We start from the raw sequence: 24,142 nt of genomic DNA, 5'->3' as shown, positions 1-24,142 counted from the left end.
CACAGAAAAAGGCCATGGTGTCAATCGTGCCTTGAATGTACCATATGACTAAATCATAATGAAACCAAGGAAGCCTCTGCTTACATTAGTGGTGATTTCTTATCAATGATACCTGTAGCAGGATTGACCTCATGACCTTTCTGGAAGGGTAGATAAGTGAAGCTCGTATGTTATCAAGGATTTTGTGATGAAATGAGTGATTTCTTGCAAGTTTTTGTGGGAAAAAATTTCTAACCAAAAATCCACATGCATCGCCAATCTTCGTTTTTTCAAGTTGAGCGGTCAATGTACAAGGTAATAGGGAGTGAAAGCCATCATTATCAGCCTGATCTATCATGTTCAGCAAAATAACTTGAAAGAATGGTCTCAGTGACAAGTGTTAAGTTGATCCATGGCTCATTTCCATGCTAAATTGTTGTACATTGATGTACGCAGTAATACTTTGCATGCAAGAATTTTGCAAGCTTTTTTTAAATTTATAATATTTCATTCTACTGTTGTCAATGTTGAAGTCAGTGTCTGAGACTTTTCAAAGAGTTCAGAAGTACAAAGGGTCTGCAAATTTGTTGTGAGATATGTTCAATGTAATTATAGTCATTTTTGAGAAAAAACATATTTCTTCAAACAGCTCATACACAAATATACACAGAAATCCAAGATACAATTCTGATGTAATAGCCTGTAAAGGCAGACTATGTTCATGTGTAATTTATATCTCATACAGTAACCAAGACATTAGAAGCACCTAATACATTTTGAAAAAGAAGACTATTGCTTCTTTTGAAAGTTCGTTGCTTAAGTATGAAGGTTGATTTCTACGAATCAGTTACACCTGATCATGCTTGCAAAAGTTCTGCTTGCAAAACACTTGTATTACTTTATATGTTAATTTGTTTTGTGTTTGTGAATTGTCTGTCCGACATTCCAAATCTGTCCTCTGCTCTTACTGTTCTGTGTGGTATCGTCTAAATCAAAGTGTTTTTTCAAAAAAATTATCTTTTGTCATGCCTGTGTGCTCAGATTGGCTCACTTGTCAATTTCCATTAAGCACTTTTGAATATCCAGTATTTTTAAGGTTTTGATTTTGGTTGATTTTTATTTTCATGTTTATTTATTAAGATTTTCACCTGTCATCTGCCTGGGAGATTGCCCAGTGTAGTGTAATATTTGGTTGCCTTCAGCAGATAACTTACAATAATTTGGGTTCTTCCTTGTCTCTTCATTGAGGGCGCTATACCAGTGGCATTAAGTATTTATTTATGCATTGCCTCTTCTGCCCACGTGTAACTCCTGCTTAAATCATTAATATTGACCTTCCAGAGTATATGGTCAAACAGAATATATGTATTTCTAAACCTGACTCATGAAAATTAAAGTTGCCATCACCCATAAATTTGGAAAAAAGTTAATGAAGAGCAAAAACTCTTTCATGTATGTTTTAAAAGGTATAGTGCGCGTACCATTCTATTGACTTGCCTTTACCGTATTATGGCTTTGTTTTCTGATGAAGTATATTTACAATAAGATTGGACATTTTAGTCAGCATGGCTAGTGTGAAATGTATAGTTAGTGTACACTTGATAAAAACAAAGGTGAAAATGGTTGTTGTGCGTCAGGAAAATGTCCGCAACATGAGACTTTTGTAATCTGTTGTTTGAGTATTGGGTCATTGAGTTACCTGTCAGCTGATGGGGTTGGGGTTGGGGGTTGGTGTCAAAGGTTACATGTTTAATAAATCTTGCCTTAATACTTTAAATATTTACTTTATAAGATAACACAATTATACACTCATGAGTTTTCTCTCTCAACATTGGTAAATGCACACTAGGCATTATGAGAGTCCATGAGATGTGAAAATTGTTTTCCATATTTTGTTTTAATTCAGAGATTTTTTGCTGCAACCATGTTACAACACTTTTGCATGTTTGATCATACTTTTCACCAGAATTCTATTCCATCCAAGAACCTTACAAAATCCAACTTTAGTTCCACCAAATCTGGCTATGTTCACAGTGTTTCACATGAATGAACGATTTTGGTTATCTTTATGAAAAGAACAACGCTGGTAAATCCTTTAAACATGCAGTCATTTTCCACTGGAAAGTGCAAATTTTCTGATTTGTCTTGCAAGACAAATACCGGTAGCCAATGCGCGACACTGTGTAGACAAGCTTGTTGTGCATCAAGGGGCTACAAAGTATTTGATAAGAGTAATAGTTTTTCTGAAAGAGAATGTTTTCAAATTTTTCGTTGTAACATCTGATTAGCAATACTGGCACTTTTGACTTGGTGTTTTGTGAAAAGGTTGTGTCAGAGATTTCACTGATATGATGTGATATCAACAGAAACACTAAGATGCTTGATTTATAGCAGTTGTCATCGAGTAGAGTTAATTTAACCAGCATAATATCAGGGTATCAAAGCAATCAAAATGCCATATGGTTTTAAGCTGTTGTTGGCAACATTTAAAAACGGCTTTCTTATCTCTCACTTTGTGCCACTTGACTGCAAACAATCTATCTTTCAAGAAGTGCACCGGATCAGGGAAGTGAAAGGAACGTGACGTAGATTTATGCAGAGTCAGAGAACAACTTGAAGTGGACTACTGTACAAAATAATGTGTTGCATACCAGCATACTGATTTCTTTTGTACTCTACCATTCTGCAAGGAAAAAGAATTTAGAGTAAAGTTTTTGTTCATAGCAGTTAAATTTGTCATTCCTGTGTATTGTATGGCTGCCAAATGGCTTTGATGAAGTCAGGAACATTGACTGCAAAGTGAATGATTTTGTGAAATGTCTTTACATGCTGTAATTACAGTGCTCACATCAGCGAGAAAGAGGCTAATTATTATACTAATGTAAAATTTTATTGTTTTTCTTTTCAGGGCATTGTAAGCTTATCTCTTGCTTTACAGGCACACCTTAGGTTGTTCACAGACGTAGATGATAGTCAGTATACACGATGTATTATTTCTGTTCATTTAAGCATTTCTTATTTCCCTCATCTTTTCATTGGCGGTTATTTCTCTTCTCGAAAGTACCATTTCAGATGAAAAATATACATATACAAATCTATAGCTTATTCTGTGTTCCGGGACAAGTTTGTACAAGTACTACCATGCTACTGTTCACAGATTCACATGACTAATGAAACGTGTCTGAACCTTATCAGTACCCATCATAAAAAAATCAATTGCCATGATACAAACTGTGCAATATTTATGTCAAATAAATTGTATTTATTGTGTAAATGAATAAGCATTCCTCATATCTTTTTCTGTAGGATTTTATGATTGTTAACTTTACACCAGGTGAAGAACTTTGTTTTACTTATTATGGAAACAATACAGGTTACATCATGCAACTCTGCATAAGCCAACGCAAACAGTTTCTTTCAAAATACATTTTCTTCACAGTCCGTCAATGGCTTGCATACATACCTGTGTATATTCACACATACAGTCAAAGAGATAAGCACCTACACACACGTTCATTCAATGGATAGGAAATCGATGGCTCACTGATATTGATGGGAATTCTTTGATTGTATCAATTACTAACTGCATATCTTCCTTCTTTGTATGTTCTATTTGACTGTGTGTAGTAGTTGATCCATGATGTGGTAGTACCTCTCTTACAGCCACACATCCAATCAACAAAAGACCGTTGCAGTGTCACTCAGATTTCCAGTGAGGTTACATTTCATACAGCCACTTCAACCCTGCCACTTTGAATGGAGTCTTTTCAATGTTATGAGTCTCCCTTCATACATGAAATGGGTCCTTCGTTATTCTCAGTCAAGAGACTTTTTTCTCTCTCCTTTTCTCTCTTTCTCTCATCATAAAGTGTTTTAGGTTTCCAGAATGCCAAGGACTGGTAGAAATGTATGGAATTTGTCAGTAGAGACTCCAGCTTTCAATTTCCCTTTAACTTTCAGTGTTCGACATATTGATGTCAGCGAGGTCGTCACACACACATTCACACAGTAAATGTACATACAGTAAATGTAATTTACAAGATGTGTGTGTGCAAGGCAGTTGTCTGTGCCTATCCAGTGTGTCCAAAAATAATCTTGTTTTCCCACATCAATAGATTTTATAATCTGTAAATGCTGAACTGGAAAGGAACACAATACAATAATTGGATCTTTAGTGTTAACAGAGATAGAAGACAATGATCCAGAATCAGGTTTTTTGTTCCTTGGTTGAAAAAATAATGGGAGCTTTTGAACTGCTGTACAACAGACTCTTTCAGTCCTCTTAGCCAAGCAGCATCCTCACATGGATTCAACAGAGGTATACCAAGTGGAAAATATCCTGAGAAAACTGATTATGTATTGTGCAAATCTCATTGCAAAAAATGATTTCACATCACACAGATCAAGATGTAGGCTTGATGGTTCACGCTTTGCTGTTGATCTGAAATTGGATATACAAATACCCAGTGTTATAAACACAAAGGGGCACTAGAGTAGAAATTGCATTTTCCGTAGTCTTTTTCATGTTCTTGGTCTGATCTGAGTTTTAATGTAAAATTGCTATGTATGTTTTTATGAGATTTCTGTATACAAAGTTGTGGAGTTTCGTTAATGTTGAAATTTACAAATTTTTGATAACTTTAAAACTGGTTGACATTCAACCTTTTGATGAAGGATAACAAATATGTAACTCCTCAGAGTTTTACCTTGAAAATATCATCTGTATTTGACAATGTTGTCGAAGTCAGAGATTACTTTAAGTATTCAATATTTGAATTCATGTAGTCAAATATTTGACTTCTTAAGTCTTACACAATATGCTATGTACATTCATATGATGTGCCAGTCCTATAGTGGTCAAGATTACTGCAGTTAGAATGTCAATTTATTGAAAAAGAAACATTCGTTCTTTGCAGTCATAGTCCATTTGAAACTTAAAATTTTAACCTTTCGTGTTCAAATATGTAATAAAATTTGTGTTACTTTTCCAATATTTGTGTCTGTTCAATCATTTACAGTTGTTTGATATAAGATCAAAACTTAAAGCACCAAGGCCAGAGAGCAAAACAAACACTCTGATTACAAACAGACATCTTAATATATTAGTTTCATGTGTTGAAAAGACAAGTCAGCTGGCGTTATTTTTGTGCTTCAGAACATTTGGAAGTATTTTTGTCAATCTGATTAAAACCAGATGTAGAGTACGGTGACAACGTCTTGACTTACACGGTATTCTCTTGCTGTCGCCTCTCACAACAGCAAGAGAATACCGCGTAAGTCAAGACGTCGTCACCGTACTCTACATCTGATTTTAATCAGATTGGGTTTTTGTCTGTGTGATGGATGATTCCCCAGAGAGAGAGAGAGAGAGAGGTGTTTGTCTTTAATAGAGAAAATCTTAGCTATGCATGATGCTAGTATCAAACATGATTGCACTGCATGCCACTGTTTGTAGTTTGTAAAAGCAGGCTGCAGCTGTAGCTCAATAGCACTGTTTTCTGTCAGGTACCAGGTATCATGTGACCAGTGGTTTCATCTGTTCGGTATCGATAGTATATTTATTGTCTCACTCTCTTAGTTCATGGATCTGACCATAAATTAGTGACTGACAAAATGTAAAGGTTGTGACATTGGCCGTTTGAGTAATTCTGGGATTAAAGGTATACTGTCACCTGTTCCAATTTTGCCACAGTTACCATGAAAAGAGAAAATCTAACCTGTCACAGATTTAAAGCAGGTGGCTGCTTTTTAAAAACAGCGCCCTCACACGGGCATTTTGAATACCAAGGAACGCCCCTTTGACCATATATGGTTAATTTAGATTACAAGTGACTGTATACCTTTAAAGTCTGGGATTTTGCAATGTGCAGCGGATGGGAAGGTTACATCTGATTGGTAGATTGTCATTATTTACAGCAACGTAAGGAGTCTGAAACCAGGGCTGTTCTTTACCTGATTCGCTGTTCGGAAATAGTTCAGTGAGAACAATGAGTTTGAGCCAACCAATGGGCTAAAAGCTTATGAGACAGTACGGATTTCTCGACTTTTATATTCGGGTGCTGAATGATAAATAATTAGCTGCAGCTGAACACTGCCTATAATTTCTTATATTTAAGCCTGTTCTCAAACTACTCCAAATGAACTAGAAGTAATTGTATTTGGCTCAATCTGTATTCGTTTGTACCGGCTCAGTTATATGGCACTAATGTAAACTCACACAAGACCTTTCACCTGCAAAGATATCACACTGATCAAACTGTCAAGAAAAAATCTGCCAGGTCATTGAAAGTCACAGCTTATCAGTCCATAAGCAAGGCTTGCTCAAGTCAAGCATCGACGACTACCAACAAAGATGTACGCTACTGGACAACTCGGAACGTGGGACATCGTAGTCATCGCTGCCTACTTTGTTTTCGTGTTCGCCATAGGAATTTACGTGAGTACAATCAGTATGGCTTTTGTCGATGGAATCTTGCTCACTTTTGTGTCAGATAGTGTGCGGAATACGCCCTTCTGTTTTGATCATTTACTTTCAAACTTTAATTTGTAAGTGGCAAACTAATGACATGGGCGGAAAGTTTATGATTATAGCTCCGTAAGGTTTTGCTATCACTCAACTCGCTCAGTAGGGAATCAAAGCCGTGGGAAATTGCTGATCGAGCAACGACTGTCGTTATCTGATTTGACTCTGCGCTACGTTTGGTGTTGAAAAGCAAACATGCAAGCAGCGAGTCTTGAGAAATCTGCCGACATGTCGCTCTGACTTTACAGCACCTGACATTCAGACCCTCCGTTCCGATCATTTTACTGCCATCCGCCTCAATTAAACAACCAAAGATTAATGACTCGTTTGACCCACTCATGCCAATGACAGCGTGGCATTTTGGGATGATTCCATTCGATGAAAAATAATTCTTGAGAGAACTAGAGCACTTTGACATTAACTGTCATTTTCGTGCAATCATAGTTGATATAATGGAAAGAACGAGAAAGCATATTGTATTGGTTTGCATTATATTGTATCACCTTGCAATTAAACCTAACTATAAAATTTCAATCATGTCCATTGTACTTCGATAGTCTTGCTGATAGGGTAAGATAATATACAGAGCTTTTGCGAAAAAAGTCAACTGTTACACCTCCCAATAACAATGGTCCTGCAACAGAATAAACAGAACCACCCGGCTTTTCAAAGTGTACTCCTGACGTGCGTACAAATCAGAACTACCCATTAGAATGCGATACTTTATACCATAGTTGTTCCGGCTGCTCGAAAGACCGTGATTGTTCTCTTCAAGCACGGCCCCTCTTCAACAGAGTACGCTGCACCGATTCAACGTGTTTGTTTAATTTATGACACAAACTTTATAAACGCTCTATCTTGTTTACCCTTCCACTTTTATTGTGATTTATAACTGTCGATCAGATACAATTGTAATCGCCAACTAACCTGTGAACGCTTATGAAACCATGGCTTTCCTGTGTTCACAACGGTCCCTTTATGGTTCACACCAGAGCTGTAGAGAGACACGCAGAGAGAGAAATACATAGACAGACACGGACAGAAATGCAGACAAAGACAGAAAGAGGCGAGGCAGATACGGACGGCGAGAGTCGCAATGCTATGGGCAAAGCTATTAAAGTTTTCCCCGCGCAAACCTACGACACAGACAAAAACTGCCCCATTTCTTGTACAACAACTTGCAACTGTGAGAAACTTGCAGAAAAGCGATGAATGCACCATGAATTTTCGTTTCGGGGCAGTAACTTCCGACTTCCGTCCGTTACTCAGCTCCCTCTAACTTATGTATGGTTTTACAAGTTTGCTGATGCCGTTACAGTGCAGATTTTTCCGATAAAAGAGCTTTCTACAAATGTTTGCTGAGTAATCAAACAAGTCCCTGAATCACAATTCTTTGTACATAATGCGCCCCGGAGACAGATATTGGGACTCAAATTCTTACAGTTCTTTTCTGATCTACCTTTTGTAGGGGCTCATTTAAAGCTCTTGTAGTAAAACATATTTTTACCTCTTAGTTTGAAAATAGAAGAGTTTATATTTCTCAATAGAGTTAACATACGGATGGAGGCCATTTTGCATTGTAGATATTTGTTTCTATGGTACCAAACTTTGCTCGGCGACGCTTGATTTTTTATTCTTGATTTTGATGAGAGAAGGGTTGAAGATGTCATTAAGGAAAGTTTGAGCAATACTTTAAGCTTTCACTTTCGAGGCACACACTTCCTTGAATAGTCTTGTTTCCTATTTGGCGGAATTATCGAAGAAGCTGTCATACATGTCAAAGGTTAAACAGAGTCGCCAGGTTATGTTTGAAGATACCTCTGTTCCTCAATGCACAATATTCTGAGACAATGTTACAGTTCCCCGAACACTCTGATTATGACGATATATGCACTACATGTTGCTACGGTGGCCGGAAGGCAATGTTTATCGTCCTTTGATGTCCAGTGATGGACCTCTAGATCTCGGGAACGGTGATCAAACGGGAAAAGAAGCTGCAAAAGAAAAGATTATTGAAAATGTTAAGAACTGCTTCATTTAAATTCGTATGTCTGGAAAATGAAAAAAACTATGGAATTAAGGGAAAGGGTATTCATATAATTCTGACCTGTAAAAATATGTGTGCGAACTTGGGAAAAATTGCGTGTTTTCACACTGACCACCCCAACGATATAAAAACAACGTTTATAAGCTCATTAGCAGACGATTTACCCTGTACTTAGGGAGCAATCTGGGAACTATTGGTGATGCACAAGAGAAAGTTCAAAATTTTCAAATCATACCAATTGTCCAAGAGAGACTGTCCTGGTGATGGTAAGAATTTTTAACGAATCATCTTGTCAACTTCTTTTCTTCGCTGCAGTCAACATTTCGTGCAAATCGAGGCAATGTACGGGGGTATTTCCTGGCTGGAAGAATGATAAGTTGGTGGCCGGTAAGTCTCAGTTGACTATGAATAAACTTTTTAAACCAACGGTAAGTAGTCACTGGAGATGATTATATTCTTGTCCATTGTATAAGAGAAGATAGTAGAAGCCTCTGTCTATGGCATCAGCGACAGTTTGTTCGTCTCTTCTACAAAACATGTTGAGATAACCAATAGCTATTTGTCATCATATGTAGCATCTCATATGAGTGATATGCTATACTGATGCAATTATTGAATTCAGACCCGGATATGAATTCGTCTGTCAACTATAAGGATGTATGTCAATGTGCACAAATATACAAACTGTTTCGACAAGCCGACTACTGGGTGCTTGAATTGCTTTTAGAGAGATCAAATCATTGCAAGTAACAGCTTGACAAAACTAATGTCACAGGTTACAGTAACGGGGACTTGAGAATTTCCCAGTTACACATTGTTTGCGGATACACGAACTCGTAGTGAAATTTCTCCTCTTAACACCATACGCTGTTTCAAAACCATTTGCAAATTTGATCATTCTTGGGACTTATTTATTAAAAGAGCATTAAGATTTTCACTGCAGTGTCCAGAATCACCCACTCTATCCGAAAACGAAAATGATAATTATCACATTGCTAGGAATTACTCCTCTAGATGTCCTTAACTTGTAAAATAGTACTCTCCCGTTTTACTCAGTCTGCTGTTGTGGTTTATGCAAAACCCTAAAATTGCGTTTATATTTACGACAGAATCTGTGCAAAGTACTACACCGATTACAAGTATACATTTTTTCTAAATTTTCTAAACAACATCTCATCTCCCGTGCACCCTCCAAAAGAATGCTCTTTTAGCTTTAAATGTATGTGAAAAAAACTATTGTCGCCTTCATCGAGAGAAAGTAGAAAGAACAGAAGAAGTTGTCATTTTCACGACGTGAAGTGTGACATTTTACACATTATCATGAATTCATATTGCGCATAGGGTGCACACTTCAATCAAAGAAATGGGACATTCAAAAAGCAAGTGCTAAGTAAAAAACAGGTGCTAAGTTTTATGGCAATTTGTCTGTCCAGGTTGGCTTGTCCCTGTTTGCCAGTAACATCGGCAGCGAACATCTGATTGGTCTAGCCGGAAAGGGAGCATCAAGTGGATTAGCATCGTATCTTTTCGAGGGAAACGTGAGTCTTATTGAACATTATATTGACAGTATGTCGTTATGATTTTTTCTATGCTTTTGGGGCCCCTGCATGAACAAGGGATGAATTAAGGGTACTCTGAAGGAATTCTCTGAAGGTGGTCAGGTATGAAACGCACGCATGCGTAATGTACATCGACGTAAAGCTTCTAGTACCCGTTAAAGTTGACTTTAACAGCACGAACTTATATGTACTTAACCAACAAAACTGTGTTCAGTAAACAGCTAGCAAACACCAAAAAAACGAGGATCATTAAAACAAGGAAGACATGTTTATGGCGCATAGGCCATTTGAATAAGCTTACGGATGCAAAAAGGCGTGTCGCAATTAGCCTATCGGGTTATCGTACTTTGATTTATTTGTAGTTTATTCATATATATGTCTAACGTATGAAATCACCGTCTCAATAACTGTAGATGCAAACAAATGCGAAACATTGGAGAACTAATCCCTACTCATGACGTCACGTTTCATCGTCTGAATAATACTATGGATTTTACCATGCACTGTTTCTTAATCTATAATTTTGACATGAAGACAATATCTCTCTCTAACCTAGGCTATATACTGTCTGCTTATGCTGGGATGGGCTTTCCTGCCAGTATACATTTCATCTTCCGTAAGTAGCATTAAAATATAAAATATGTATTTGTTATGATTTCGTCGATGTTAGAATAGTCATTTTTTGGAATTTTAAGCGGTCGTAAGACAACTTCTTTGATAAGAATGTCTCGTTTTTTATATTGATTTTAATGGTTGTTTGAGGAGACAGGTCAACCGGATGCACCCAAAATCGCTGTAATGTACCTCAGAGAGAGATGATTTTTTTAATAATTTCCCATAGAAAGTATGAAAATGTGTCAGATACGTTAGTACACACCTCGAAATTGAAAGACTGAAACTTTTGCTCGAACTTGCTAAAAAAGTTTATACCATTCCCTTTAGAAATACAGAATGAAATTTGGGATCATGGTGTAAAAGTTGGTACTGGAGAAACGAATTACCAATTATTTACCGACACTTGAAATTCAAAATGGCCGCCATCCCTGTGTGAACTCTATGGGAATTGAAAAATAAATGTCCGATTGTTACAAAAATGAGCTAGTAAATACTATATCCGTGAGCCTCGAAGTGTGCCTTAGAAGTGATAGACCAAAAAGGGTATTGTAAACGCTGGAGACTCCGAATGTCTGCTCCCAAGAAGATGTGTTCAGTCAAATTATGATATTCTTACCTATTCTGATTTTGTCGGTAGGACGAGGTGCATGCACACGTTCTTTAACTTAAATTGACTGACGCATAAATTTTTGATTAATAATTTGAGGAATATATATTGCATTTCTTGGTGTGTACGATCTCATCGAAATTTGCGCACAGATACTCAACATAACAGCATTGAAAATGAAGAGATACTAATGTTCTGAATGAAAAGATTATGAAATTATCGTATTGCGATCAAATATAGTGGAAAACAAAAAGGTTTTGCTGAAACTCTGATATTAACGTGTAAGTCAGTCATGACTATATCTGCCATTTTATATGTCGCTCACATAATACAATGAATAATGCGTTCACATAACACATTGAATATTGTGAGAATACTGTAAAAAGTTCGCATGTAATCTTCGAAACTTACAGGTGTCTTTTGTTTTTCTATCTAGGTGTACACTATACCAGAGTATTTGAGTAAACGTTTTGGAGGTCAACGTCTACGAGTCTGCCTGACAGCCTATGCATTACTCCTTTATGTGTTTGTCAAAGTCTCGGTATGTAACCAGACTCCCAGCTCTCTTCATTAAATTTACTGATGTCGCACCTTAATCTTGATCAGTGTGTTTTGTAGTGGTTTTGCCTCAGACCTATTTCTACCAAATTCCCTAAAACAACTTTACTGAATAAGAGTCACTCATTTCCATTCGTCTGTTAACAGTTATTTTGTGATCGCGTAACTTTCGGATTTTCCTTGGACCCAATAATGTTTCATTTCACATATTCGCTTCTTAAAATTGATCTACTAATTGAATTCGTCCTTCTTCCCACTTTTGCATCCGTTCAAGGTAATATACTGTTTATTCATGCCATATAACTATCCCTCAACGTTCCTCCTTGTCCTAGGCCTATTTCCTGACTACCGACTGATCTGCCGACCCATCTAACCGGTCAACCTCCCACCAAGCTCACCACCACTCCTCAGCACTTTTACGTACTTCATATTCTATGTATTCAAGTTGTTCTGGGGCCTTCTGACAACCCCCTCCCCCTCTGACAACCCCTCCACCTTGTAGTGCCGCGAACTCACATATAGCCTACTTGTACGCGGAGCTACCATCGACCCTCACTGCAATTCAACCTACCGCCGTCTTGGTTATTGAACGATATATGCATTTCTTTCCCTTCAGGTTGATCTTTTTGCCGGTGCTATATTCATACAACAAGCTCTACGATGGAATCTCTACGTCTCAGTTGCTTTCATCCTCGGAGTGACCGCTCTATTCACCGTGGTTGGTAAGTTTTAGGTACTCTGGTCGCTGGAACCACTTTTACGCAAATCTTGTAAAGTTTGTCACACACACTGTGCAAACCTTGATGTTTCAATTATGGTCCTATATCTGGTAAGAGGGCGATATGTATTAAAATTATTCCAAATTCCAGTTGCAAATTCATTCAAAAGCATCCCATGTGTATGTCACAGTTCCCTTCTTGTGGACAAATGGAAAACTGAGCAATATTGAAAAGATGAGAGTAAAACAAATGTGCGAAAATCATACAATTGGTGAGTTTTCTGGATACAAACTTTTCGTTCTTCTTTTTTAGGTGGTTTAACAGCCGTAATTTACATGGATTCACTGCAGAGTTTCATCATGATCATCGGAGCCATCATTCTCACAGTTCTCAGTAAGTATTGCGTGAGACTGAAGAAACGTACACGTTTACTGCGCAGTTCATCGAAGTGTTCAATGCGTGAAAAGATATAAGCATCCCCGTCAGCGCGTCTGACTGCAACTTTTTATGATCTGTCAGGCAAATTGTCACATGAAAAGTTTAACGCGCCAAACCCAAAACATTGTGGCGCGAAACCAAAAACATTCACTCGCCAAACCGCAAAGTCAAAGACACGCCCACCATGACACAGTAATATTCTGTTGCACGCTTTCAAGTAGGGTGGCCAAAGTTAAGCTAAAATGTTGCGACATTATACGCAACTCACGCACACTGAAAGTGAAATTTGATTTTCGTGAAATTTTAAACGCCATTTTTTCTGAAAATAAGTAGCTCAGTTACTGAAAAAATGGATATTTCCAAATAAAATCGATGTATGAGGCAGGTTTCATTAAAAAACTGAAGAAAAAAACGATAGAAAAATAGTGTTTTTCCTCTCCAAAAATGCCACTTTGTACTGACCGGCCACAGCGCTCGAGCGGTCGCCGCTCATGGCACGCACTTCTGAATCCAGTCAATACCTATTTCGCAACGGAACTGCTTTCGGGCCCTGTGCACGCTGTCATAGAACTGTGAAACTTGGCCAGGAAGTGGCAGACCATCCTATTTACATGTAGTGGTGAGTTTTTGTTATATTCTGGGAATTTTAGCCAGCAAACACGAGGTAAAGTGAGTACGGTAAATTCGGTGTAGATTTTCCCATTTAGATACATATTTTTGCCATAAAACTTGTAGCATGCTCTTTTTAAACATCATTCCAACATTTCTGTGAAATATGACGAAATCTGTCCACGAGCACAAGTACGAATCATAAAAACAAAATCGTGTTCATTCATAGACCTCAGTACAGTGTGACTCAAGATGGCGGCGGAAGGCAGTCACACTGACACACCATTGACAGCCTGCCTGAGGCTGAAGTTAGGGACAGCTATTTCTTACAATTTCATGGCTGAAAATGAACTGCATTAAAAGACAATTGGCAGTTTAAATTGATTTGTTAGAATTGAGTGTTATTAAATAACATTGTGACAAAATTTCATTGCATTGTGAGCTCTAGTTTTTAAGATTATGTGAATTCAAATTCATAAAAACATAAAAATCCATCCATTTTTCGATGGTACAGTGCCGCCGCAATTTTGACTAAGTCAGACAAAATATTTTCAATTTTCAACACTCACAGTTTCAAAATCCAAGACTGTGCATCAGTCAAATCTTAATTTTTCCGTAATATTGGGTAAATCTGTGCACAAGACACATAGTTTAATGATTCCATGTGAAGTAAATAAAAAATTATGGTTGCCAAACTTGAAGGAATCGGCATTCATTGAAATAATTTTAAAATTTGCCGAAAATTGTCCGCGAAAAAATGGCATTTTTATTGCTTTAAAAATTCATAACTTTTGATTGGATACAGCTATTTGCATAATCTTTTTTTTATTTTTCTTCTTTTACCCCATTCTTGCTAAAAATCCATTTAAACTGTGTGTATAAACAAGAGAAAAAAATGGCTTGGCCACCCTATTTAAAGGCTTACAAACAGCTTCGACGGCCACGTTCACGTCAGCAGACCGGCATATTTAGCGACATGGCAGAATATAATTTTGTAAGTTTAACTGGATGGAGATTGAAAAGGGGGAAAACGACCTCCCGAGATTTGCAGAACTGTATAGTACAGGAAATACTGCTGCTTGGAGATCCAGTTACTGGTAACTTTTCTCCATTTCGCGAGGTCGCTGAAAAGTTTCGTTTTAGTGATCAAGGGGTACGAAAATTATGGCGCCGCTTTGTATCATGTAAACCAATAAAGGGAAACAGGGGATCATACCCGAAGCTTAAAGATGGTGACATTTAACTTGGACGAGCTGTGAGAACACGTCTATCGGGTGGGCCCTGGACGTTCAAAAAATTGACGCCAGTTGCTTATGAAAAATTCACTGATGCGAATATTGCCTACTGCAATGAATTCGTGAACTTTCTGCACGAACAAGACCCGCACAAAATCCAGTTCTTTGATGAGGCTAGTATAATTTGACCCAAGATCTCAACCCCAGATATAGTCACGCTTTGCGTGGCGAAAGAGCAGTTGAAATACGGCGGTATATGAGATCTGCAGTAACTTTGCATTTGATGGTCAGTCTTGAGTACAACAAAGACCACATTTCTCGAAAAAAAAAATGATACATTTGGAGGCGTGGTTTGAAAAAATTGTTTGGCGAGTAGATGTTTCTGGTTTCGCACCACAATGTTTTGAGTTTGGCCCGTTAGACTTTTCATGTAACAAGATGCCTGACAGCTCATAAAAAGTTGCAGTCAGACGCGCTGACGGGGATGCTTATCTTTTCACGCATTGAACACTTCGGTGAACTGCGCAGTATGTGACTGTAAAATTTTGGATGTGTGACTCACAGGCCCGAGGGGTTAAAGACGTATGCTGTTACCCTCATGGCAGTCAATATGTTTTATAATACACCTCATCCACAGTCATGCATAAGAACGTACCATACACAAAACTTGTCGCATGTAATATGTTAGAGTGTAGACTTGGTTCAAGTCTGTGATTTGTGAATGTTTGAGTGGAGTGAACGCAATGATTTGTATTCTGCTTTCATGTGAAACGCGCGCGTGAGTGGACGCGATGAGTAGGGTGAACGCCATGAGTGGAGTGAACGCTATACAGCGGAGTTTCACCCGGAATCCGGCAGAAACTAACTCACTACTGCGCAGACTCAAACGTGACGCATTCAATCGCAGGGAAAACCTGGCGTGAGCTGCCAAATTCCGGATAGGTTTGTACGAAATAGGAGAGACACAAGAGAAACTATTATAAATGATTTTATTTTTTTAAAATTCACCGACTTGAACCAAGTCTAGTTAGAGTGGTTCGGCAAGAAGAAGTTTAAAGTCCTTTTTTTCCGACAGAGTCGCAATACCTCTGCAGAACGCTCAATGCACCTTTGATTATCCTTTTCGTCGGTTTCAAGTCATTGTTGGCAAGCAGGGCATTCAGTTCTTCTTCAGAAAGTAGGATAAACCGAAAAATTTCTCGACTATCGTTTCGCTCAGCCGCAGACGACATCTTTGTTTACATTCCGGTTGGCGCATGCGCCAGTGTCGTTTTTGACGTCAGCAGGCATCATTTTTCGGAACTGATGCCTGGCAGGCAACAGTTCCGACAAATAATGCCTGATGACGCCGTTTACGTGGATCAGCTCAAAAAGAACGCATCCCACGTGACTATCAATTGACGAAGTAGAAGACAAACTGCGGATGAGGAGTATTATAATTGGTTTTGTGCACTTGCACTGGTCACCAGCCATTGATCCGGCCATCAGTTGTAATTTGGCGTTAACCTCGCAAACTTTCTGACAGTTATAAAGCAGCAGAGATACATTTCGGGACGGTATAGACCTCTTGTGTTTGTTTTACACAAAAAGTGTTGATTTCTTTGTGAAGGGTACCAATGTTAAAATACCACGTAATGTTTTCAATTTCTTTTCGTCAGGTTACATAGAAATAGGTAGCTATGAAAACCTGCAAGAAATGTACATGGACGCCATACCTAACTCGACCCGATATGGCAACACGACGTGTGGTATGCCACGTGATGATGCATTTCATATGGTGCGTCATCCAATCGAATCTGATTGGCCATTCCCAGGACTTCTGTTCAGGTCTACTGTCATATCAATCTGGTACTGGTGTGCTGACCAGGTGGGTGATATTTTGTTGGGAAAGGACGATAATGATAAGTCTGTCAGGTGGTTTTAAGTTTGCATAGCTTGTGTAAAGGTGTTATTGTAGTGGTTTGCATTGGTTGCGATGATGATGATGATGATGATGATGATGATGATGATGATGATGATGATGATGCTGATGATGATGATGATGATGATGATGATGATGATGATGATGATGTTGTTGTTGTTGTTGTTGTTGTTGTTGTTGTTGCTAATGAGGAGGAGAGGAGGAGGGTGGCGACAGTGAAAACAATAATGGTAGTCATTATGGTGAAAGGATAACGATGTTGATGTGAATGGCAGTATTGACGACCATGACAACTATCGTTTACTTGTTGTGGCCGATACATACTACAGTGATAGTGACTTTTCTTGTCGACAGGTAATCGTGCAGCGCGCCCTCGCCGCCAAGAGTTTACACCATGCAAGAGGAGGCACCGTCTTGGCTGGCTATCTCAAGATCTTACCGCTGTTCCTGTTGATGTTTCCCGGTATGATTAGTAGGGCACTGTGGCCAGGTAAATGAGCCAAAATTTCGTTGAGTGTTTGCTCTATCATCCGAAGGCAATGTTTCTCTTAAGTGGAGATTGAAGAAAAGAAATCTTCTTGCTAAATAAGAGTTGGGCAATCAGAAACTTTTAGAGAAGATATGGATCAATACTAGAAAACATCTACACTTGTCTTGTAATATTGTTAGAAAATGTAATTGCCTGTTTACTTTTGTAGAAACGATAAGTCACACAACTCAAAACTAAAAACAACTTAAATTACGGGAAAAGTATTTACACGCCATTTACACAGCAATCCGATCGCGGTTAATTGTATCTTCTGACCAACTCCTTCATCTAAAAATCTAATGAAATATTTGAAATGAATATACGTGCATAAAACTAACTGACAACTTAAGGTATAATGCGCCTCGGGGACAGATATCATGGCTGTCAAATTTTTATAATTCTTTTCTGATTTACCACTTGTCGGGGTTCATTTTTAAGCTCTTTGAGTAAGAATATTGTCATCATCGTAGTTTTTCAAAAATCGAAGTAATATTTTTCTCCATAGAATTAATACAGGGATCGCGGCCATTTTGAATTTCAAAATATCAGTAAATGTCAGTAATTTGTTTCTCAAGTTCCAACTTTTGCACGGTGACCCCCGATTTTTATTCCTGGTTTGGTACGATAATGGTTACAATTTTCATTGATGAGAGTTTGATCAAAACTTTAAGACTCTCACGTTTGAGGCGCATACTGCCCTATACTCCCTTTTGGCGGATTGACATGAAGAAAATTTTAAGATTTCAAAATCATGACATTGTTTGCTATATCCCTCTTTTCACAGCACCTTTTTTGCAACACATACAATTTTCCTTTCCATCATTTTTTCCTCAGAGGAGGTCGCATGCGCTGATCCAGACATTTGCAAAGAGGTCTGTGACAGTAGTGTCAGCTGTAGCAACATCGCATATCCTAAACTGATCTTGGAACTGATGCCGGAAGGTAGGGTGCAGATCTTAATAATCTTATGAAAGGTCCTACGTTGAGGTGGTTGTGACAGAGTTCATGATAGCGAAACAACATAAAGTACTCGGCTTCTATCTTATTTTGAGTGGCATAGACAACATGGATAATAATTTTTGTATCCATCTATATCGGTCGGTTTCGCAATTGATTTCTTAGATACGGTAGATATCGGCTGCACTAAAATTTGTGGTCGAAGAAAACTTCATAAATCCCAGACATATTGTGCATGTCTTATCCAACGTAGATCGGTGTTTACTTCAATAACTGATCGAATTTATTACCGTCCTCACGTCAGGACGTGCAAACTGAAAGCTAATACAATGTTCACACTGATGGAATGACAGAATGCGCCTCTGTGAGTTTAATATTCGGGACGTAGCATCTACGACTCAGCGAATAGGGCTGCATTAGCCTTATAGATAAAGAGCCTTACAAAAAGCTTCAACATTATGTTAAATCGACCATCTGGTTGTCGGGAGTAGTTGTTCTGTTGACTCATTACTCTTTCCTCCCAAACCTTGATCACGTTCACAGGTCCAGTAGGCATAATTTGTGATGATTTTTTCCTATAATTATCATAAAAAATAATTATGAATATTAATAAATTATTAATATGAATGTTACAGAATATTAAAACTTTTTTACACACAATGTCGTCTACTTTGTGTCAATGCCATCTGGACACTCCATTGTTTTGATAATTATGATTATGAATAAATTATGATTATGATTAATAAAGTCATATTTTACACATTGTAATGTGCTTATGTGAACAACCCTCTGGGAACCCTCATACAGTTTCACAATCTATGCCAAAATATACAAGTGACACCATTGCCCAGGTTCAGTCTACGGCGAGAGTTACCATTGCCCAGGCAGGTTCAGTCTACGGCGAGAGTTACTACACAGTGTATATAATGCACTGTGTAGTAACTCTCGCCGTAGACTGAACCTGGGCAATGGTAACTCTCGCCGTAGACTGAACCTGGGCAATGGTGTCACTTGTATATTTTGGCATAGATTGTGAAACTGTATGAGGGTTTCCAGAGGGTTGTTCACATAAGCACATTACAATGTGTAAAATGTGACTTTATTAATCATAATCATAATTTATTAATAATCATAATTATCAAAACAATGGAGTTTCCAGATGGCATTCACACAAAGTAGACGACATTGTGTGTAAAAAAGTTTTAATATTCTGTAACATTTATATTAATAATTTATTAATATTCATAATTATTTTTATGATAATAATAGGAAAAAATCATCACAAATTATGCCTACTGGACCTGTGTCACGTTATGTTGATTTTTTACAGGGCTTCGCGGACTGATGATGGCTGTGATGCTGTCCGCCTTGATGAGTTCACTGACCTCGATATTCAACAGCGCAAGCACCATCTTCACCTTGGATGTGTGGAAACGAATCCGCAAAGGATCTTCACAGAGGGAACAGCTCATCGTTGGAAAGTAAGGGCATTATCAATGCACTAATTGTAAACAGTAGCTGATATGCCTAGAGTCATGAGAGTACTGAATGTTCCTGGTGTTACGCGACTTTCTACCAACGCCTAAAGCATATAGACCCCGTATTTAGAGCAAAATAAAAGCCAAGTTTTGCACCTACCACGTGTCTAGTTGAGTATTAAAGAAATTATATTCGTGTCACTTCTCTCGTATCATGCGCATCGACGCAGCGCATACAGTAAAATACATCCATGAATGGGATTATCTATGCATGACTCATGTATTGAAATCGGCACGATTCGATTATAACCGAAATCATGTCCTCATTCCGTCAGAATATTCGTGGTTACTTTGGCTGGTGTCGGTATATTATGGATACCCATCATGATGACGCAAGAAGGAGGACAGCTGATGGAGTATATCTGGGCAATTACGTCATACCTGGCTTCGCCAATCACGGCACTTTTCCTGGCAGCGGTATTTTGGCCCCGAGCCAACGAAAAAGTAAGCCATGATTGAACCACAAGCATATTGGAATATTTCTGTACTTTGCGGGTTTACTTCACACATAAAAATTACCAAGTGCATTAGTTTACTAAGCATCACACTGGCTGCGCACCAGAGACAGCGAAGTATGTTTTTGTCTCGCAAGGATAATTTTCAGTGTCGTAACCTGTCAAGACCTGACAGATTACATCTTTTCTACACTCTGAGATACAGTAAAGGATAACTGCCTACTTTAAAGTACGTTGATAGCGGTTCTCTCATGCAATTTTGTTCTTAATTCAGCAGTCTGTCTTGGCGTTAATGCAATTTCGTAAACTTCACATAAAACTGTGCGCCATCGGAAGATTGATTGAAAGCAGAAGATAAAATCTTCACAGCATGATATACATAGCGATAACATGTATAATAGTTGCTGAATAACATTTCTTATCCTCCTTCAGTCTCTTCCTCTGTTTCTATATCAACACTTCACTGTATGTCTGTCTCTCACGCCTATATCTCTCTATCTAATGTGTCTCGGTGTATCTTTCTTTGTCTGTCTGGCTGTCTGTGTCTCTGTCTGTCCTCTCTCCCCTCTCTCCCCTCTCCCTTCCCTTCCCCGTGTCTGTCTGTCCGTCTCTCTCTGTCTCTCTCTCTGTGTCTCTCTCTGTCTGTCTGTCTCTCTCTCTCTCTCTCTCTCTCTCTCTCTCTCTCTCTCTCTCTCTCTCTCTCTCTCTCTCTCGCTTCCAGGGATCATTTTGGGGTTTTATAATCGGATTGACGATCGGCATAACACGCATGATTCTTTCATTCGTGTACCCTGATCCTCCATGCGGAGAAGAAGACACGAGAAATGCGTTCTTCACCACATTGCATCACAGTTATTTCTCGCTGATTTTGTTTCTATTCTGCATCTTAATTATCGTTGTTGTGAGTGTGCTTACCGATCGTCTTCCAGAATATAGGGTAAGCTCTTTAATTGTAACTTGATGTGTGTTCCTTCTTGTCATCTTCACATTGAGTGTCGAGTGTATTATCAAGCCCGAGGTGGCATGCGGGATGTGAACTGATAACCAAACCGTTCAACGATGCCTGTCTCAAAGAGCAACATTATCCTTTCCTGCGTTCGCAATAATTTGTTTTCCGATCACCGGAATCATCACCGATCACCGGTCTCTTACAAATGTTCGCTAACACATCACACAAGTACTCCATTAGTCTGTTTTCAATACCGACATTTCCAGGATGGCGGCACTTCATCGATTTATAGCCGATGACACATTTCCCCTCCTTCACTCCTTCCTCTGTTTCATACTCTCGCGTGCCTGTTGGTGATTTTAGAGCTACTAGCCAAATATCAAATTTTGAAAGGTGTAAGCAGTACTAGTATTATCGGCTGTATATCAGGCGATATGCACAATAACAACCGAGTTTATATACTACCAAAGTCTCATAATGTAAAAAAAAAGATAACAGTTCTGTTCTAGAAGAGAATAAAAAGTGGTAATGTAAATGACAGGGCACCAATATCTGCTTTTATGTGAATCTCCTGACAATGAACATTGCTACATCTGCAGGTGGATTTTGGACGCCTCACTCGTGTACGTTTGTCCTCTAAGAACCAAAAGAAATATCTAACTTTGAAAGTTCATATGCTATAGGCCTAGTCATCAACAGGTGCAGCCAAGATGACGACATGCTCAGTCTCTGTAACGTGTGTCGGGTATATGTATAAAGAGGGAAAATCCCTCAGTGAACTTTAAACGACAGGACTTTTGAACGCAAAAATACTCTGTTCCCCAAATCGCCTTACCGCGCATACTGTAAGCCTCGCCTCGTTTTTAACCCCCCCCCCCCAAGAAGTTACTGAACCTTTGTTCAAATATACCCGACAGCTTCATGGCACAACGTTCTTCACGCGTCACGTACCGTTCACGGGCAAAGATGAGAACGCAGACGAAGACGCCGTTGTAATAGAGAATGAAATGGTAAAAGAAGTTCAAGGTCCCGATGACGATTGCAACAGCAATGCCATTGAAAGTGAGCTATATTCTCCTTCACTCTCCTGTCGTTCTTTGCAACGGTGAATTCCTGGGAATGCACCAATTATTTATAATAAGACATTGTAGTTATTTCCCTTCCCTGCATCTCTTTCTTCCTTACAATTACGTCACCATCTCTAATGTTCTGAAATTTTATATTGTTAAGGTCGTTACTGTAACTGCTGATCTAGCCTAGAATCTATTCGTCCGCTTGCCTCCGCCCCTCCGAGGTACGGAGGCAAGCGGACGAATAGATTCTAGGCTACTGCTGATCAGACCATGAAACATTTGTTGTAAATATTTAGCACAGACTGCGCAAATATCTATGAATTAATTATTCGTTGATTATTCTTTCAAGGAAAAGTATCCTGATAACTGAGATTATATCTGTTTATACATAGACTCGTTTATGCATAGACTCTCGAGAAAAACGAGGGTTTATGGTTTTATATATCAGCGTCTGTTTGGGTATGTGTATGTCTATCTCAGTGTCTGTCTGTCTGTCTGTCTGTCTGTCTGTCTGTCTGTATGTATGTATGTATGTATGTATGTATGTATGTATGTATGTATGTATGTATGTATGTATGTATGTATGTATGTATGTATGTACGTACGTACATTAATGTTACATCACATCTCCTGTATCACATGACGGTTTAATTCCAGTGGATGATATCAAGACGGATGTCAAGAACGATATCAAGACGGATGTCAAGAACGACATAAAAACGGAAGTCAAACCTGACTCGGAGGAAAAAGAACACCGAGATACCAGTGAAGAGGGAAACCCATCGGCATGGAAACGAATAGTCGGCTGGTTCTGCGGCACTGCAGAAGCCGAAGACGACCCTGACGTACTAGAGGCTAAGGAGGCCAAATTAAGCCAGCTTAGAGCCGACAATACCAAACCAATATGGAAATACATCCTTAATATCAATGCGGTTTTACTCATGGCGATTGAACTCGCCATTATTATAATATTCCGCTGATGTACTTGTATGTTTGCACCATGTTTATTAATCTTTTTGTACTCTGAACAAAGAAACCAAATTGACCTTAGGAACACTTGCCTTGTCGAACCTGTGATTTTTTATTCATTCCGCACACTTCTGACTTCTTATACCGTTTCACCTTCAAAGTTACGCCCGTATGATTTGCCTTAGTCAGTCGTTGCTATTCGCGAATCGAATATAAGTGAAATAGTCTGTGTAATTATATATAGATGAAATTTAAAATCTTCATAAGTGGGATATTTTGTATGCTGTATGATTTTTGCTGATTGATGCTATTTCAAAGTCAGTGCGACCACTGGCTCCACACAGACATCCAAGGGTGGTCATTGTTTTTATACGGTGTTGGTTTCCGGCCTGCTCTCGTCATGTTTGAAAGCGATGCCATTTCTCAAACAGATCGGCGCTGATAGTGCGCATGCCCATTCTATGGATGGATATTACTGTATTTTTACATGATAGCTTTCATGGGTTTATAAAAAGTAAATTTTGAAATTTAATAAGAACCGCATTTTGAAATTTTAAGTAACGTGCTGTTTTTTATATCCATCGATTATTAAAATATGTCATATTTGCTGAAAAATAAGCACGAATCTTTATTATGTGTGGGCACGTCAATGTTATAATGTTGGCGTGTGTACGACATTCACGGGCCGGGGCAAAAAAGTATGGTACTCGCATCTCACATATAAGCAATGCGCACAATTGACTCAATGGGTGTGGTACCGAAACGAGACTGTCTTGAGACTTTCGCCGGACCTTACTAGAGTGGATTAAAACTGATAACTAGGTGCCATTTTGAACCTACTTCGCACTCCAATATAGACATC

General features: G+C 38.6%; 1 protein-coding gene across 1 annotated transcript; it reads left to right on the top strand.

Annotated features, from left to right (window-relative positions):
- Positions 1 to 5,942: 5,942 nt before the first annotated feature.
- LOC139140469 (sodium/mannose cotransporter SLC5A10-like) lies at positions 5,943 to 24,127 on the top strand. The gene is made up of 15 exons (XM_070709763.1): positions 5,943 to 6,415; positions 8,865 to 8,936; positions 9,983 to 10,087; positions 10,665 to 10,724; positions 11,767 to 11,871; positions 12,505 to 12,610; positions 12,920 to 13,000; positions 16,548 to 16,756; positions 17,165 to 17,300; positions 18,174 to 18,281; positions 19,627 to 19,777; positions 20,110 to 20,278; positions 21,011 to 21,226; positions 22,156 to 22,300; positions 22,969 to 24,127. Exons 1-15 carry the CDS (start codon positions 6,332 to 6,334, stop codon positions 23,289 to 23,291), a joined length of 2,070 nt encoding a protein of 689 aa, XP_070565864.1. The 5' UTR covers positions 5,943 to 6,331; the 3' UTR covers positions 23,292 to 24,127.
- The last annotated feature ends 15 nt before the right edge of the window (positions 24,128 to 24,142 follow it).

Source organism: Ptychodera flava, chromosome 9, assembly GCF_041260155.1.
Source record: "Ptychodera flava strain L36383 chromosome 9, AS_Pfla_20210202, whole genome shotgun sequence".
NCBI classification, from domain to species: domain Eukaryota; kingdom Metazoa; phylum Hemichordata; class Enteropneusta; family Ptychoderidae; genus Ptychodera; species Ptychodera flava.
Note: the sequence above shows the minus strand (reverse complement) of the source record. Positions and strands in the feature narration are given on the sequence as shown.